The 18,882-nt window shown below is 36.9% G+C and overlaps 1 protein-coding gene across 8 annotated transcripts in view; it reads right to left on the bottom strand.

Annotated features, from left to right (window-relative positions):
* Window positions 1-370: 370 nt before the first annotated feature.
* Window positions 371-18,882, bottom strand: part of CHD7 (chromodomain helicase DNA binding protein 7) — a 241,360-nt gene continuing 222,848 nt past the window's right edge. For 4 of the 8 annotated variants that reach the window (XM_056823954.1, XM_056823957.1, XM_056823958.1 and 1 more), the window contains exons 24-38: window positions 16,474-16,563; window positions 15,856-15,959; window positions 14,263-14,392; window positions 13,818-13,890; window positions 13,600-13,657; window positions 12,580-12,808; window positions 12,076-12,284; window positions 11,257-11,919; window positions 10,404-10,564; window positions 8,275-8,506; window positions 7,576-8,015; window positions 4,842-5,063; window positions 3,588-3,728; window positions 3,326-3,430; window positions 371-2,353 (exon numbers count right to left, since the gene is read on the bottom strand). In XM_056823954.1, the coding sequence (XP_056679932.1) occupies window positions 1,421-2,353; window positions 3,326-3,430; window positions 3,588-3,728; window positions 4,842-5,063; window positions 7,576-8,015; window positions 8,275-8,506; window positions 10,404-10,564; window positions 11,257-11,919; window positions 12,076-12,284; window positions 12,580-12,808; window positions 13,600-13,657; window positions 13,818-13,890; window positions 14,263-14,392; window positions 15,856-15,959; window positions 16,474-16,563 (3,790 nt within the window). In that variant the 3' untranslated portion in view covers window positions 371-1,420. The remainder of the gene's footprint in view (window positions 2,354-3,325; window positions 3,431-3,587; window positions 3,729-4,841; window positions 5,064-7,575; window positions 8,016-8,274; window positions 8,507-10,403; window positions 10,565-11,256; window positions 11,920-12,075; window positions 12,285-12,579; window positions 12,809-13,599; window positions 13,658-13,817; window positions 13,891-14,262; window positions 14,393-15,855; window positions 15,960-16,473; window positions 16,564-18,882) is intronic. The other 4 variants (XM_056823960.1, XM_056823961.1, XM_056823962.1 and 1 more) reach the window with 4 other exon arrangements.

Here is an 18,882-nt window from a genome sequence, read left to right as displayed (position 1 = left end):
ACAAGCACTGGTCTACAGGATACCACAGAGCCTTTGTGTCCCTTGCTGACACTACAGCATTGTGTTTTTCTACCCATTAACCAAGGATAAATGACCTAGATATTGTGCCTATTAAAGCTTCATTTTTCTTTTGCCCTTTTGTTCTTTAGTGTACCATATTATCACATGCTGAACACATTTTTAAGTATTCTCAGTCTCCGATGCCCTTTTGAGGGGGGTAATGCAAGGGTTTTTGTGTGCATTTCTGTAGAGTTAGCTAGAGTGAATAATGTGAAGGTAATTCAAGATTTTTCTTCCTGTCTGGTCTCAAAGACAATCAGTTCAGAGTATTACTAACAGCTAATCTAGTATAAGAGGATATATATCAAGAAACCGTACAAAAGCCAGAATGCTGTATTTGCATCTATTGCGAATACAAAAAATAGAGTGAACACCAGTTGTGATTTCCCTAAACACTACATTCTATAATTACATCTCTGCATATCATGGGTCACTTTTATTAAAAGTATCATTACTACAGTTGGCAGCAATTTACATCTTATCTTACATGATAGCAGTTTTCAAAGAAAAAAATAAAAGGACATCACAACAAAGAAAAACAATACATTTACAAAGTCATGTCTGTAAACTTCAAGGCTAGTTTAGAGTTGAGGTAATGCTGTTTAGCTTTGTGGCTAAAGTAACAAAGTCCTTTAATTTAAAAAAAGGTACCTGATTCTCTCTTTTTTTTCTTTTTTCTTTTTTTTTGTTTATACCAGTGCATTACAAGATCATGAGATAATTGAACTGTAGTTTTATCCTGTAAGAACCTTCTCAGTGGGTTAATTTCCAAAAGGTACTCTTCACATTCAACAGCTGCCTTATTATTGCTGTGTCTCAAGACAGAGACATTCACACTATCTTGGAGATTGTCAGAGTGTGTGTGTATGTGTGTGTGAGCAAGTGTGGGAACTCCCATACAGTCAAAAATAATGAGCAAATACGATATGTATGGTAAATTTCATCTTGACCTTCACAGCAAAAAAAAAAATTAAAATTAAAAAATTAAATATATAACTTCATACTTCCTTTAAGCAGCACTTCCTTCTATTAGTGCCACTCGGTTACAAATTGCTGCTTTTATAATACCAATGGTACCAAAAGAAAAAAAAAGCAGAGCATTATGTAAGTTTCCTTAAAAAGACATGATCACCTCTCAAATTTCATCTCTCCTAGGGATAATAAATAATGCACTGCACAATACTTAATGACCAAGATACCTTTTGACACATCTGTATAACATGACTTAAACTTTTTTTTTTTGCTACACTATGTTACAGAACAGCTTATAAAAACTAGGTATGAACATTAACTGTGAGTGTAAACAGTAGGACTACCACTTGTCAAAAGTTTTAAACACTTTAACTGTAACTGGTACTGGTTATTCATCATTTTCATTGTTTTCTATTTCATCCCCCCCATCAAGTGAGTCTAGTTCTTCACCCTGTGCTATTTCATCTTCTAAAATGGAGGAATCTGCAGTCTTATCTAGGCTCTCTTCAGCATCGCTGCCTTCTAAGTGTTCTTCATCTTTAAAGGGAGCTCCCTCAGCTTTGTCAGCAGCCTTCTCATCACTGGAACCCACTGCATTCTGAAGTCCTGCTAATGCTGGGAAACCAGGCAGTGTCAATCCTCCCAGTCCTGGAGGTAGAAACATGGATGGGTAGAAGAGGCCTGGAGCCATGGTGGACAGCAAGAAAGGATTGAAGGCTAGAGGGTTGGAGGGCAATCCAGCTGTGGCAGTAGCAGCACTGACAGATCCATTTGCAGAGTCAGTAGCAGAAACAGTGTCTGTGCTTTTCTCAGAGTCTTTGTTCTCTTCTTCATTCTCATTTCCCTTCTCTTCCACTTTTGAAGTGCCATCTTCAGGTTCTCCTTGACTGGGAGCAGTAGTGGTGTTTCCAGTAGCAGCTGAGAGAGGGTTATTTAACAGCCCACCAAGTCCAAACATGTTGGGCAATCCGGCCATTCCTGGCAACACGAGAGGGAGCATGGCAGCAGGATTCTTAGAATCGCCTCCAGCAGCAGCAGCAGCAGCAGCAGCTGTTGCAAGTCCTGGAGGGAAGCCCATGAGACCTGCTAGTTGTAGAGACTGTAGATTCTGTAGACTCTGAAGGCTCGTGAGATCCATCCCAGCAAACAGGCTATTCATCAGCAGTGGGTTGATGCCCGACGTGGAGGCGGCGGCGGCAGCGGCAGCCGCAGCTGCTTTGGCAATTTCACTTTTTGGCCTCCTCCCTCTTCTGCTGGCCCCCTCTTCCCTCACAACAGGCCCTGTGAGGAGACGGTCAAACATGGACTCTGGAACGAATCCCTAGGAAGGGGAGAGGAACACCATCATGTCTATGAAAGCAACTTTTTTATAGAAAACAGCAATGGTTTATCCCATTGCTGCACTTAATATTCTGAATGGAAGAATTTAAAATAATTCAAATATTCATAATATTCCTTTATTTTTTGTTAGACTTCATTTGTTAAGCTCATTTTCCAAGTGGACACTGAAATAATTCAACAAATATTGATTATGCTCATGATTATGCTCACTAATGGATAAAGTATGGCATTGGGCTTTAGAGCATAGAGACAAAACAAAACAGTTGTAGTCCTCAAGAAGTTTACATTCTACTGACAGGATAACAATATGAACACCAATAAATACAAAGTCATTTTAAGAAGGAAGGACCAGTGGTAATGAGAAAGGCAGATAAAGACTCACTTGGATCCTTATGGATCAGAATCTAGCATTCTGAATAGAGAAAAACTAGCAAATATTTTCAACTAAATTCAATACATTTCATGATGGTAGCTATTACAGTGCAGATCAACCTATTTATTTGTAGAGTCCCTCTAATTCCAATTAATGAGTAAAAAAAGAGAATAAAAATGGTTTCCAGTTGAACAGTATAAATATATCTTTGTCCACTTGGAAAAGAGCTTAGAACAACTTTCCTCTAAATGACTTCCACCTGGTGCCAAATGTCTATTACCTAACAATTTCTTCTTTCTGAAATGCAACGTAAATATTTTAATGTTCCTTGTAAGTATAGGTGCAAAATTTAAGCTATTGCTGATGGATCTTTGGTTGAATTTGATTCACATCAGTTTCTTTAGTTTAAAGTAGGTGATGTGGTAAAAGATTTCAGAAAAACACCAGATTTCAGACATGCCAAACTCTCTCTCACACACAAAGTTTCACTCTGTCTCTCATTTTCTTCTTTTTTTTTTTTTGACAGACTTGGAGAATACACATTGAGATGCATACACATACACTGGAGTTTATACTTACAGATTGCTTAACTATATCAGTCCAATCAGGAGCAACAGCAAACTCAGGATTTTCCTCTAACCACCTGGGCAAGTCCTTCATTGGAGGAGCCATAGCCCCACCCATCTGATTAAGAAAACAAAACAAATCTATTTTAAACTATAGGCATGCTTTTGCATATAGTCATTTTAATGGACTTTTACCTGTTTAGAAATAAATTACCAGGAAAAGCTACCTTTCTGAAATAACTGCTGATAGAGAATTCCTTCATAAAAAGTTTTACCTTCTTTCCATTTCGTTTATTTACAACAGGTACCCTTTCTTCTCCAGTCAAGGTGTTGATATCCAATTTGTTAGGGTTTCGACATCTATGTCGTTTCTGCTTCGGTTTTTGAAATGGGGAAAACAGCACATCTGCACTCTTCTTTGAGGAAAAAGGAAAGAACAAGTTGCGGTTTAGTTTTTCCTACTGAGTATTCAATAATATAACCAATTAGTCATTTTCAGCAAAGCAGTAGGAACATTTAAGAGGTGATGTTTGCCTGACTGGGGAGATGGGGTACTATTTCTTATGTAAATTAAGGCAGTAAGTTAAGTGTATAAGGTAAGAATGTCTAAGTATGCTTAATAGTCTCTGAGATTCTCATTATTTCTTACCAATGATATGATTTTCAATGAATTAAATTTTAAACATTTAAGAGTCATGCTATTATAGACTACAATTGTCATATACCACCAGACTACCCTTTTTTACTCATGACTTAGATATGCAGATCAGCCTTGTGGATAACATGGAAGTGAGAGAGCAATAACTAATACTATGGTTAGGCTAAAAATTCAAAACTCTCTGGTCTATGACTGAAACCAAAGACTCAAATTACCTAGAACAAATGATGACATTAAAAAAAAAAAGATGCATGTGTATAGGATAGGGAAGTTCTGATTTAAAAGGAACTCATATTAAAAAGATCTAGGGCTTTTAGTTGACCACAAACTTATTGAAACAACTATTTGATAATATAGCTACCAATAAAGTTCACACAATATTAGACCACATAATGGTAAAGTTTTCAGATTGAAGTATTACAATTTAAAAAGGCTGAATACACATCTGTTAGGGAGGTGAGAGAAGCAATTAAGAAATTGCTTCTGAAACAGGGATTCTTAATTCGAGGTCTATTGATTTCTAGACATCTGTGAACTTGGATGGGAAAAGAATTACATGTTTATTTTTACCAATCTCAAACTGAAATTTAGCAATTTGTAACAAAATATTACTCTGATATATTGATAAATTCTTTTAAAATTACTCCATATGTGATAATTGGTCTCCACAGGGAAATATATGTCATTCTCAACTATAATAGTAGTGACTTTTAATAAGTTCAAGTTAAAATGACCAATTATTTAAAATATTATTTTGAGAAGGGATCCATAGACTTCATCAGATTGCCAAAAGGGGTCCATGACACACCAAAAAAAGTTAAAAGCCCTTATTCTAAGGTCTCTTCAAACTCAATGATTCCCTGATACTTACTGGTACATAACTTGGCATATCAACAGTGTAGGTAGGATGTAGTTTAAGCCATTCAACTAAATCCTTGTTTTTAGGGGCATCTTCCCCAACCAATCTGGTCCCATCTTCTAGGTTTATGACTGGAATTCGAGTATCTGGGTCCAGCTGTCCTGGAGAGGGAATGTTCCTTGTTGGTGGGGTCTCTATATCTTCTTCAAAAGCTTTGGTCACCTCAGCATCCTCCTGTAGAAAGACAGACAATTCTTTTCATTCTTATTTTTAACAAAAACATTCTAAAATTGTACCATATCCCAGGAGAATGCCACCCTAATATCATGAGACTTCATACCTAGACAGGATAAAAATGTTCCCAAAATGTTAACTTTTAAATAAGTTGGCCAAGTTGTTTATTTTATTTCCAAATATGAAACAGCAATTATTGACAAGTTCCTTTCTCACTTTTAATTTGTAATTCAGTTAGAATTTTCATACTTTTTTTTTTTAACCTAAGAATCAGTTCCAAGGCAGAAAAGCAATAAGGGCTAGGCAACTGAGGTTAAATAACTTGCTCAGGATCATACAACTAGGAAGTGCATACTTTTTCATCCACTCTTCACCTCCAATCTTTTAAACCTTAACCAGGACACTCTTTGTCTAAGAATTATGTAACTAAGCAGGGAAAGAGTTCCTAACTATCTATCTCCCCTGTGAGGGTTGTGAAGATTACTTTGCCTTTTGGGGATCATGGGAAAAACCACTAAGAGGAATTAGTTATGACAAAACAAATAAACAAACAAAAAAAAAACCATTGATTTTGCAAGGTTAAGCACTGGTGAATTGCACAAAATCCCATTTTCCTGGCACAACAATATTCATTGGGTATGTGTAGCAACATTGTAAAGCGGACAAGCTCTAGATCTTGGCAACATAGTGTATTCTTAGTTTAAAAGTGCTGCTCTTCTAGACAAAAGGTCTCCAGCAAAGTAGATAACATGATTCAAAATTTTAAAGGAAAAATTAATGGCTTCTACAGCATAAATTTGTCATTATGAACTTGTCAAAAGTTAAGAAGATTACTTTAGGCAACAAGATATGCCAAAATGGTATACAAAGTTTCAAGAAGGCAGAACACTAGTGATAGTATGTCATCTCAAGATGGCATGGTTAATTCAGTTGCCATTTTAGGGAGGATGCACCAAGTTATAGTTAAATGGACACCTTTCAACAACTCTTATTAAGTACCTATTGCAGGGTGGGCGTACCCACTGTATAGCAGCAGTGTGATAATGGACAGAATGTTGAGGTTGGAATCAGAAAAGTTGGAGTTGAAATCCCACTTGTTATTTACTGGATGTATAACCCTGGAGGACTCCCTATCTCTTTGTATCTCAGGCAACAAGGAAATTGCTCCATTTACTTTAGTGGAGGAAGGCCATACACTGGGAGTTACCTACGTATTCACTATTTTCTGAGCACTAATGTATACCTAACAAAACATTGCACCTTATGGCTGGAGACATAGTAAGGTACATTCAAAAGAGCTTCCATCTGGGAGGGTAGACTTTGAAACCTTTGTCATCTAAAAGAATGATAGCTAGAAGGGACTCTTGGAATTTATCTAGGCCAACAGCCTCACTTTATGGAAGAAAGCTGATTCAGATTCTATTCCCCTTTGCTACTTATTATATAGGTAATTTACTTCATTTCCCTTGGGTCTCAGTTTCTTCATCTGTAAAATGAGGTATTGATGATCTAAATGTATAATCCTGAGAAATTAGTCTTGCTTTTTCTGATTTCCCGAAAAAAAAAAAAATCTCCCCCTCTCCAAGTTCTAGAGTTAAAGGAGAGACAAAAAGGTTGACATGGAGAAGAATGCAAATTAAAGGGGGAAACTGTTTTCCTTGGGTCTTATCATTTATAAGGCAGTTTACTTCTGGCTCTCCTCAAATACATAGATCCATCTATAATCCAAAGAAGTTAAAAGAGATAGAACTGATTTCAGTGCCAGCTTATTGGTTTTCACCTGGAATAGGCTATGCTATGCCATAAATCCAACCCCCAAGTCTGAGGCAGCAGAGTTCTCTAAGGAAGTATTTCTGGAATCTTTCAATGAGTAACAGAAATAGCCAACTTTTTGATGAATTATGGTGGTAAATTTTAGAGGATATGATGAATGTATTATATTGATGTATTTATAAATTCTTTAAAATTATTTCATAAGTGATAATTGGATTCCACAGGGAAATATATGTCAATTTTCTACTAAAATAATGGTTCAAGTTCAAAATCTAGTGAGCTTGGCCCCAGGAGAAAAACACAATTACAAGTTGTGAATTCACCACAAAATTCATGGCCAGAAAAAACAATTTATATAATAAAAGGCTAATCCCCAAACCAAATTTTCCATAAATCCAAGTTTACTGTAGGTTGATATATCTGTGGTAACCTTTTTGTCTGGCAAAACCAAGATTTTGTGTCAGTAATCAAATAGATCATAACCAAAGGAGGAATAACATCTAAACTAAGTCAGAGTTAATAAACACATAAAGAAAAGGAAGCAGATCCTCATACAAGTTGGGAAACCTACAAGTCATCTCCATAATTATGTCAGATAATATCCACTACTCTGTTAACTCCAAATCTCACCTATTTCTTCAATGGCATGAGCTGGATTTGATATCCTTTAACTGAGATGAATTCAACCAGATATAGAAACATGAGTGCACACCGAATGAAAACTAGCTACTGGACTTACTACACTCAATGATGTCCGTTTGTTGCTCATGAAAAGCAGATCAAGCCCTTCTACATTTTTCCTCCTTCCTCGCCTCCTCTTCATGGGAGGTTCTCCATCCATTAAGGAGCCATTAAGCAGATGCCTTGTAGGTGTGCGTGAGAGACCTGCCTGTAGCAGTTCCATTTGAGTTTTAAAGGCATCAGACACGGGTGTGGAGACATTAGGCAAGATAAACTTTGAAGTAACAGATGAAAAATTTGAGGTAGAACTTGTTGCCTCTCGTGAGGCCTTTGATAAATCTACAACTTTTTCTTGTCCATTTTCTGAGACCACCTGAGACTCCCGCAGCTGAGCCACCATCTCCATGAGATTCCGTCGCTTGGCAGCTCTTTCAGCCTCAATCTCTATTTTTCTCCTCCTCCTCCTCCTCTGACGAGGGACTGATAGGTTGAGTGCATCTTCCTAGTGAAAAATGAAGATGTGAAGTTGTAAAGAAGCAAAGCAACTTCTGGTTTACTGATTGGCTTTTAAGAAATAAATAAAAAATAAAACACAGAAAGCAAATTAGTCTTTTATGAATAAAACCACATAATTTGGAGACTACTTATACAGTATCCCTTTTGTTCTAAAAGGGATTGCTATAAGCATAAATGTTTTCAAGTTTAAAAAAAAGAAAATACTTTTTTTTTAATATTATATAAATAAGATCTCTCTAACTTGCCTTTGATAACTGTGGAGAAGCAGCAATGTCCTCACTGCCACTGATGCTAGCTTGACCAATCATTGAAAGCTCTGTAAAGGTCCTTTTCTGTAGGGGGCTGTCCACAGCTGTTGGTGCATAACCAGGCATAAGTCCCTGGAAATCAAACATCTGGCGTCTGTTTACTGGCCACTTCCCTTTCAACACTGCTTCACAGATGTTATCTAATCGGTTTATCATTACACGATCCTATACAAAGGAGAAAAGATATAATGAAATGTTGGCACAAAGAAAACTGAGTTTTAAACTGGTTAAGAACAATAATAAAAAGTATTTGGTAATCATTCAAAGAATTAAAAAAATATTTAAAGTAGTATAGTGTATCTAGAAAGATTGTCTTGTTGTGGAGAAAGTCCTCAGGTAGCCCCAGGACAGAGAATTTTGTTTTTTAACATATTAACATTAGCATTGCCATTTGAAACAACTAGAGACACATACAACCACCTCCTCAAAAAATTACAAATGAAAAAATGTTTTAGCTCTTTACAAGTAGGTTTGCATTTATATCTGCAAAGCTAACAATTTCATATGTGGTTAGAAATACTTTTTTAAGTCATCAGGAGACATATTAAACATCTGTGTTTAGCATCTTGAAGCTCTGGTAACTTCATATCCAACAGGCTGGATCTAAAAGTCTATACAAGGAAGTTTTTCCTCATTAGCGTCACTATTAATAAAGTTCAGTATTATGAAATGGGCATCAACCTAGGGTTACCTAATGAATGTCAATTTGCATTCCACACCCATTATCACTTCAAATTTCATTGAAGCGTGTACATTAAAAATTTCTAATTACAGCTTTTAGTCTACTTAGACTGAGTTCCAAAGATTAAAAATGCTTGTTACTAAGAGCCCTTCAAATCATCTCTGAAACTACTTTTTGTATCCAAGAAAGCAGATGAAATTTCTGCAGGAACTAAGGAGACAGGAAAGAAAAGAATCCTTTGATAGTACAATCTTGAAGGAAAAAATTAATTTTTTCAGCATCCCTTCATTCCCCTCAACTTAATCAATGATTACTGATGATTAGAATATAAGATCATCCTTTAACTTCCTGATTGGCAGGAATAATCTACCAGCAATCTTAGTAGCTGCAACAGATGACCTGCTTTTCCCTTGAAATAAGCCTATTAAAGCAAGTTTTTGTTTTATTTTGCTTTAAACCAGATGGCCTTATTTATGGTGATTAGAACTATTACTACTTTATTTCTTTACTCTTAAAACCAGAACCAAATTGAAAATGGATTTATGACAAAATTACTATGTTCTGTAAGAAAACTAATTTCCCTAAGTTTGCATAATGTCTCCTATTAAATTGTTTATAGGCATAAGGATCACAGACTCAGGGTTGGAAGGAAGGTCATATAGTTTAACTTCCTAATTTTACAGATGAAGAAACCGAGGCCCAAAGAGATTAAGTGATTTGTCCAAAGTCACACTAGTAAGAAGAGGCAGAGGCACTTCATACTGAACCAGGTTCTCCAACTCCAAAATTGTCATTCTTTCCACTACTATCATTATGGCATACACAGTATTCTATACGACTTAACTATGAAACTTGCTTTTCTTTGAAAAAATCCATTTAACATTATATGATTGAGATGAAAATGATTGATGCTACTCCATCCCTCTCCCTATAAAGAATTTAATCTCCTCAAATTGTAGTTTTGTTTTAATATTGAAAGTCTTTTGCAGATATAATCCACAATTCAATTTCATAAATTTCTTCCTACTAGGAAAGTGTGATTCTGCTGACACAATAATTTATATACTACAAGGAAATAATGCATGTTAGTTAACCATGCTATCTAATTAAAGAAGCCACAAAGAACCTCACTGCAGTAAAAAGGTATAACCACATTCTATAGATTACTACTCCACAACCACCCCTGGCTTGCCATCCTTTCTATTGGGTAGCCTTCTAAAAATGTTTTCAAGAATCTTTAACAAAAACATGTTGCCTACAAATCTGGCATACAAAATCAGAAATTCTGTAATTATTTTTGGGAAAAAAATGAACAATTTGGAAAGGTGTGCACTCACCCCCTAAGCATTGTGTTTAATAAAGAAATGATGAAACACCAACCTTAGGCCAAAAAGAAAAAGCAAAAGTTCTCTCATGAAGGAGCTGGGCTACAGAGGGATCTCCATCCTCCATGTAAAATCCATCCCGGGTCTCATCCCGGGCAGTACTCATGGATGCATTGCTTTCTTCATCAAAATTCTTCCCCTGAGAAGCAGTTCCTGCTGGAGAAGGAAAAGCTGATATGCATTCACTACAAACAGGACAGTCCCTGTAAATGCAACTCAGGAAGAATCAGAATTGAGTGAGAGGGGAAAAAGGGTAATTTTTCTAGCAATTGATCTAGAAGTGACTGCTATGGCTGAAAATTATGACTTTGTACTTTATTTCTATTTTGATTAATCCACAGTAATGAAGACACCAAAGGTAACTTTCCTGAGGAAATTTCTCATGAGCTCTTATTCTATCCCTTTACTCAGTGAGAAGAACATTGAAAAAATTGGGCAATGATGGTACATTGAGTAGGGTGTCTAACACTAATTAAAAATTCTTCCTCAAAGAACTTTCCCTATCCTACACTTTTAGAGGAATAGTTCATTTAGTGGTATATAGTATACTGAATGCACTACAACTACAAATGTAATCTTTGACAATAAACCACAAAATATCACTCTTTCCTTTATGATTTAGAATGTATGAAATGTGTTGTTTCTACGCCAGGATAACATATCCAAACTAATTAATAACTGCTAGTATCTAAGGGAACTCTGGGAATATTATTCCTTCTTAGAAGAAATTATGTAGTGTGGGCCTCTTGAGAAGTTTATAAGCCAAAGTTTAGCATGACTTTGCTATACAAATATTTCACAGAAAGCTTGTGATAACTGGAATACAGAACTAGGTGTGGAGGCATTACCTTCCGGTTGGGAAGACTCTTCTGATTTATCATCATCATCCAGCTTTTCCTCTTCATCTTCTTCAGAACCTTTTTCTGAAATGGACTTTGGATCTGCATCTGCACTAATTTCTATATCCTTCATTTCACTTTTAACAGATGTTTCAGCCTCACTTTCCTGCTTAATATCTTTTTCTCCAGCATCAGCTTCCCCTTCCTCAACCTCAGGTTTTTCTTTGGCCACTGCATGCTCAGACTCTTCTACTTTGACTTCAGTTGGTTCTGTAGTCTTTTCATCTTGGATATGAGTTGATGAGATGACTTGTGGGGTCTGACTAAATCCAGCAGCCAGTGGATTGAGGGAAGATACATTACTTGTCCCTCTATTTTGAGCAAAGTTTTTATGGGCATCTAAGAAGGACAATTCAGGATCATTTAGGATATGATAATCTGTCCTACTGACTCCATGTTTAGCAGCACCAACCAACAGATCTTTGTCATGTTTACCACACTCCCACCACTCTGGCAAATCCAAGCTAGGCTGGCAGAGTTTTAGCCTCTCTCCCAGCTGAGGGTGATGAAGAACTTGTTCTCGTATTTTCCTTAATAATTCTATCCGGTATAAAGTTCTAGAGGCACGCTCTTCGGTGATGGGCTCAATCATGGAAGAGAGGTCAGGTGGTTCTATAACACAAAAGCAACTCTATTTATCTTTGGTTAAATAGAAAGACTAGTTTATAAATTACAACTAATTAACTTATAACCCATTTTTTTCATTTGTTTGCTTTTAGTTCCTTATTTAATACTGAATAGTCAATTTAAATTCATCAAGATACCTACCATCATCTGGCTTTGCTGGCATTCGGCATACTCGCCTACACATGGCTACAAAACAGTTGAAATATTTCTCCAAACTCTCATCAGATTTTTTGTCAAGTCTGGCAAAGGCGCGAAATTGGTTCCAGTCAAACTGCTGTTTCATAGGATCGAAAATAATTCCAAAAGTAGAAACTACACGGTAAAAATCTGCTTCTTCCCTTCTTGTCCATCTATTGGAAAAGAAAAGATATTATCTTGAATAGTACTTGAATAAAAGAGATTAAAGTTGGCTGTTACCAGTCTCCCCCATCCCCTGCCCTTCATAAATTTAGGAGTGAAGCATTCAAAGAAAAAAAAAAACTAAAGTGCTTTGGTTTTTAAATTTTTCCCATAAATATTATCCTTGATGGTGATTCCTAAAGGGCTATAAGACAAAAAACAAAAAACAAACAAAAAACAGAACACAGGGGAAGAGGATGTAGGAGGAATTGAACAAAACAAAATAAAAAAACACAAAAAACTCACTTTTGACGTTTTTCAGATATAATAGCTTCTCTTTCTGCTTCCAGGGCTCTCACTTCCTCCCGAGGACGACGCCTTCGTCGGTCAGTCTTCATTAGTGCCTCTTGCCTCATTTGTTGCCTTTTATAGCTGCGCTGATAGGCAGTAATGAGGCGGCGCAGACGAGTAGTCAGGGTTGAGGTGTTAGGCCAGTAAAGTTGGCCTAACTCGGCATTACTTTCACTGTGCTTGCCTAGGGGAGTGGAAAAAATATTTTTGAAATGCCTACTTGCTTCTTTGCAATTCCCAACAAAATAAGATGACTTATTAGCATTCAGACCACATTATGGAAAGGATGGCTCAGTGCCCTAAAAATGCAAAAATATAAATTTGGAATAATTAGTAGAGTTAATTAGTCAAGTGTAAAAATGAAATGACTGCTTCAAAAAATGTATGGCTATTTGTCAAATGTATGTACATAAATATATATATGTATATGTACAAACATATAAATATGTATGTATCTATAGGAATTTAAGCCCTATATTCGATATCATAAGTGTTTCCTTAGGTAGTATTTTTTCAAATGAAGCTTATGAACCAAAAAGACTATACATTTCTAGAATGACTTAATGATTTTATACATATTGCATAAAAGGTCATATTTACTACATATAATAATAAAATTTTATTTCTACATTTGGCAATAGTCCTTGGATTTCTAAAGATTACTAACAGTAGAAAAATTCAAAAAGTTTAATTCTCTTAATCCAAATTACCCTGAATCATTCTGTTATAGATAAATCTCATGGTGTAACCATAAAACAAACATGAAGAATTATCATTAATAGATAAATGAAAAGTTAAATTATAAGGGAGGGGGGAAAGCTCAAGCAGTATGAGAAAAAAATGATTTAAAATAACATCTAAAGGGTAACATACTATCTGAAAAAAGGCAAAGTGTCTAATGTCTTTGGTATTAACATGAATCACAATTATGCAGTATAAACTCATTCTTCTTCCTTGACTCTCTTGTAGTATTACCTGTAGTGTGTATCTCCATAGATTCTTCCTTCTCCTCTGGAGGTGAGTTTGCAAATTCCTTGAGAAGAAAAATAAGGCATTTAGATTTTTATTTTTCTTTACCTTTTAGGAGAAAGCTCTTCCCCATTCCCCCTCACAAAGCTAGTGCTTCATGGGTGTAAAATAATCTAAATCTGTTATAAATATTGAATTGAGAATCAGGATACTCAAGTTCTTACATCTATTTCATCCTTGAATGGTGTTCTGGTTGGTTTATATTCAGGGTCTTCATCTTCTCGGTCAAATTCTCCCCTATGCAAAATTTAATTTAAAAATAAAATCAAACTGATAAACAAGGGAACTTTACTTTCCTACCCAATAATCAATTTGTTATGTGTTACTTTTAACCTGAGGCTTGCTGTCAAAAGGGAAAATAAATAGCACTAAAACATATAGTAGTGAAAATCTGGCAGTGACCAGATTTATATACCATAGATGATATATATTTACGGTTGCTTCTCACTAGTATTTTAACATTAATCACCATGTAGACCAAATCAATGGCAGTCATTTAAATGTCCAAGTTTGATTCTATATAGTAAACATAACGTATAAAAACTGAACCCTGCCAATATATGTGATACTGACATAAAGTTTATTAAAATATTAAAACATCCTTCTTACCCATCACCACCATCTGCTAGCATGTCTGTTCCTCTTTGCTCAGCAGCTATGGCCTTGGCATCAGGCATGCCAACCCGTTCCAGAAAACACAGTGCTGGGTCAGCTCTCATAGAATTATACTTCTCATAGCCTGTTTCCATCACCACCACCACCCCGCAGATGAAGCAAACAAAAACAGAAACAAAAAAAGGCCTTGTCACAGAAAGATTCATGGCACAGATACATGATGCATATTTTGTTTCTGAATCAAGGTTATTATCAATATTGAGTTAAAGGAAACAAAAATCTGTTTTTAAACAAAGTATCCTAGGGATCAGCATCTTAAATGAGGTTGTCTCGGTTTGAGTTAACTTTCAAGAACATTACAAAAATATATGACCAACGCTAATAGGAAAACACTTTGTTTTAATATATAATATCATGTTGTTTAGGAAAATGTTTGTTCCCCCCACTCTGCTATTTTTTGGTTAACAGATCTAATTTTGTCCAACATTTGAAAAGCTTCTTAATGGGGCCTTTATGGCCTCAACAGTGTTACTCCTTTTTCACCTCCATCACCCCTTTGTAAACAGTTTTGGTCCTGTTGGAACTTGCACTGTCGGCTGACTCCCGCCCCCTGTAACCCCCGCCCCAACCACACACATGCGTGCACACACATACACGCACACACGCACACACACACAGCCTGAGGACCTGTCTTCTTAGGTTTGGGACAACGCATGTCAGAGAGATGATGCTGCTCCCTCCATGGTTTACACACTGCAATTTGCTTTTTTACTGCCCAAGTTGACTAGATGGAAAATGGCAGAGCCCAACAGTGCACGGCAGGGAAATGATTTTTAGGCTAGACTTGCCTCAGCTGAGCTCACAAAACGTGGCTGCTGTACATAGGCAGAACAGCACAATTCAATTAGGATTTGTACTACAACACACTGCTCCTAACTGCTGTAGAGCCCCAAGCCAAACTGTAATCATGAAAGGTTTTATAAGCCATCATTCTCCCCTTTAGTCAGGCTGGGCTGCTGAGAATACCTCTGCGACCTCCAGAGAATTGGGATTATAATCAGGAATCGCTCACTGTATATATCCTGCCAGCTCCACATCCCCAGCCTTTCAAAGTTAACAAGGCTGCATCCCACTCAAGGGAGCCGGGAGTTCTCAGCACTGACATTTGTGAAATATTGCTTGGAACAAAGCCCAGGAGGCACTTGTACAGATTAATAGCAGAGGTTAAGCCCACCGTCCACTTTGACACTGGTTGGCAGAGTTAGCAAGGGAAGCAGTCCTGGAAGCAAAGTTTATGGAGATCTATAGTGCTACTTGGCTATTATTAAAACAAATATGGTTTTGTTTTATTTACAGCCAAGAAAGAAATATTTTCTTCTCAAATATTCTACAAACATTTAAAAACAGCATCTGATATTTACAGCTCAAATTAGACTTTTAATACAGAAAAATGGTAGAAGCCAAGAGTCCTTTGGAACTCAACTCATTAATATTATGACGGGAAGAAGGCGTGTGAAGAGTTCTAAAATACAGATAAAGCCATACAGTCAAGTTGTATTCAAATACACAAAGAGAAGCATCACTTACCGTGTTTGTATACTCCAATTAAGAGGGATTTATCTGCTTCCTTATCCCACCAATCTGTAGGAACTTCAGCATGGAAAGGTTCAGGTATCCATACATCTGTTTCGCTGAAAACAAAATAGCTTAAATTATATTTAAATCAAGTGCTAGTACTATAATAAAAAATTCTATGTGTTACCTATGATAAAATCTACACCCATACAGACTTCATTATAGAATACATGTGGAGAGATGTGGGCAGTGTGCTGAAACGAAGGCTCCAGGAAGATAGTGGAGGTCAAGGGGAATCATTTGGGTGTCTATCTTTTACTACAAACAAACCTTACGTGGCAGCACGTTTAAAAGGCTACCTTCAAACCATCATCAGCTACTTAAAAGAGTGACTAAAAGTAACTCATACAGGAACATTATTCAAACACACACATAATAAAAAAAGCTAGTCTCGCCCAGATTCCTGCCATTTCCCTAAGCTCAGAACCAAGACAATTGCATTCAAGTTGTACAAAGAGAGGAGTCCCTGATAGCAGCTTATGAAGGTTCTAAAACACAATGTTTAAAATGTTTTCAGATTACACCAATCTCTACAATAAGGCATAGAAAAAAATGTGCACTTGCACTAACCTTGAGTCAGCACCCTCTAAGATCTTATCTGCCTGGTCCCCTATCACTTCTTGTCTTAGATAGTACAGCATGCGGACACGCAGCAGGACCCTGGAGAGGAAGACAGAGGGGGGGGAAAAGTTCTTAACTTCAGGACTGTTTGCCAACAGTGGCTTTTGGCAGCTGCTGCTGTTCATCCATCATCCTGCCAAGGCTGATTAGCCATGCTGTATGGTAGGCTTGAAGCGTGACAGATGGTGGCACATAATCACCTCTGTGTGGTGCTTTCTGCTGGCTTCCAACAGGCCTGCCTGGCAACCGCTTACACTGCACAGAGAGGGACCAAGCTCAGCCCAACCCAGGCGCATTTCATTTCGTTCTACCTCGTGCAGCTTGTGAAGTTTGGACACGTACTCCACCATCGCCTCTGAAGTATTGAAGCAAGTTTGTAAACAACTGAGCAGATGGCTTTCAGTCACTGTTCTGCTTCATTATCTCATAAAATTTCCTCAGCTGCTGCCTTAATACCATTTTTGGAAGCACATCAGAAGTTGTAGGAATAAACGAGATATAAAATCTGGTTTTACTACCTTACAATAAACCTTCAATATGGAATGTCAGGTTTTTCAGATTATACAACTTTTGCTTCTGAGAAAGGTGGTGTGTGTGTGTGTGTGTGTGTGTGTGTGTGTGTGTGTGTGTGTGTGCACGCGCACACCCATGAGAGAGAAATCCTTCTCCCTTTGGGAAAACCACTTTTACTTCTCCCTCTAGCTTGTACTATTTTTTTTCTTCTTTTTACCTGTGCATCTAAGTTGTAACAAAAACCAGAAACTTACTCAGGATTTGAAATGTGTTCTATTGACTGAAGCTCTTGGAGTGATTTCCAAGGGATCAGTCAAAATCACTTGGAATGCCAGGAACCAGATTTTCCAAGGTAATCAAATCCCATTTGGATTTTCATAATGGCTAAGACATTCTTTGCAACAAAATCCACCTGGCAAATCCCACATGCTTATATTGTTTTTACCCAAGTACAGCATCCCCTGCTGGTCAGCTTGGGGTGTGACACTGTATGGAAGACCACCCTCATAGACCCAAGCAGGTTACTGAATTATCTAGTCTTCCCTCTTTCTCAAGGACAAAGCAACTGGTTGCTTCTAAACAACTATTTTGGGCTCGACAGTTTCAGTGATGCAAGTCAACTCTTGATTTTACTAGCATGGACTATCTGAAACAATCCAGAACCACTCTGCTCAATTGTCAGGGCCTAGGCTACTGATTCATGGTTGCCAAGTATAACTGCCTGTACTCCAAAGCCTCAAACCATCTATATTTTGGTTTATCCATTTTGCATCATCTATATCTCAATTCTTCCTACAACAGGGAGGTGCAACAATTGACAGCAATATGAAGGAGAGTCCAGTTTAAACCAACGAGATAGTTCAGCATAACTGTATCTGGCATGGCCTTTCTTTTCCTGGTAGGAACATAATATCTGAATTCTACTTCTGGTACAAAAGCCATCAGGAAAAGAAGGCCAAACCTTTAACAGAATTCTTTTTTTTTTTTAATTAAAAATTTTTTTTTGCCACCTGAAGCAGAGAGGAATGTCTTCCTTTTTCAAGAGAAACTAGCAGTCCATGTTAAATTCTGGTTCTTTTTCCTCTCTTTAGAGGGAGAGGGTGAAGACAAGTTCTATTCTACCTTCTAAAATTCCTAACTTTTGGCAAATAAAATATTTTAATAAATTATGGTAGGTCAAATACTGACTCCTATTTTCCCTCTATGGACATCAATCTTATTTTAGATACAAACAGGGCTTGGAGTAATTGCATGAGAAGATAAGAAGTAGTGGGTTGGGTTTATGTTTTCAAACTACTATAGATTAGATGGGTTAGCAAGTTTTTTTTTTCCACCATGACTAAGAGGAAAGACAATAGGAACGTTAGTTACTGCTAACAAATACAGAATGCAATTGCAGAGATTGTACTAAGGTAGGAAGTCTGTTAGGAACATTAAAGAGGGAAATGAAACTGCAGTGCCTGGTAACACAAGCCATTGTTCCCACATTAAACTAAGGGAAATGTATCTACTTTGGATGAGCCTCATTTCCTGGTTTGTTTGCATTCAGAATTCAAAAGGATGTGAATAGAGACCAGAAGGTTTACATAAATCTCAAGCAAATGGAAGTTTACTAACAGCAGTACTTGGGATGCCCTTTCAGAGGGTGCTTCTTGGTTACCACCTTTAAAAATAAGGTAATTTAGAAGTAAATAATTTAGGATCCTAAATTTAGAAGACTTAAAAAGAAAATCTTTATGTACAAAATCTGGAAGGTATTGTCATCCAAAGGTGCTCTTAAAAAGCACCAAAAGTATAAATAAATGCCTTCTCCTGTTTCAAGAGTCTGAAATTTTCCTTCGAAAA

Source organism: Monodelphis domestica, chromosome 3 (assembly GCF_027887165.1).
Source record: "Monodelphis domestica isolate mMonDom1 chromosome 3, mMonDom1.pri, whole genome shotgun sequence".
Classification (NCBI taxonomy): Eukaryota; Metazoa; Chordata; class Mammalia; order Didelphimorphia; family Didelphidae; genus Monodelphis; species Monodelphis domestica.
Note: the sequence above shows the minus strand (reverse complement) of the source record. Positions and strands in the feature narration are given on the sequence as shown.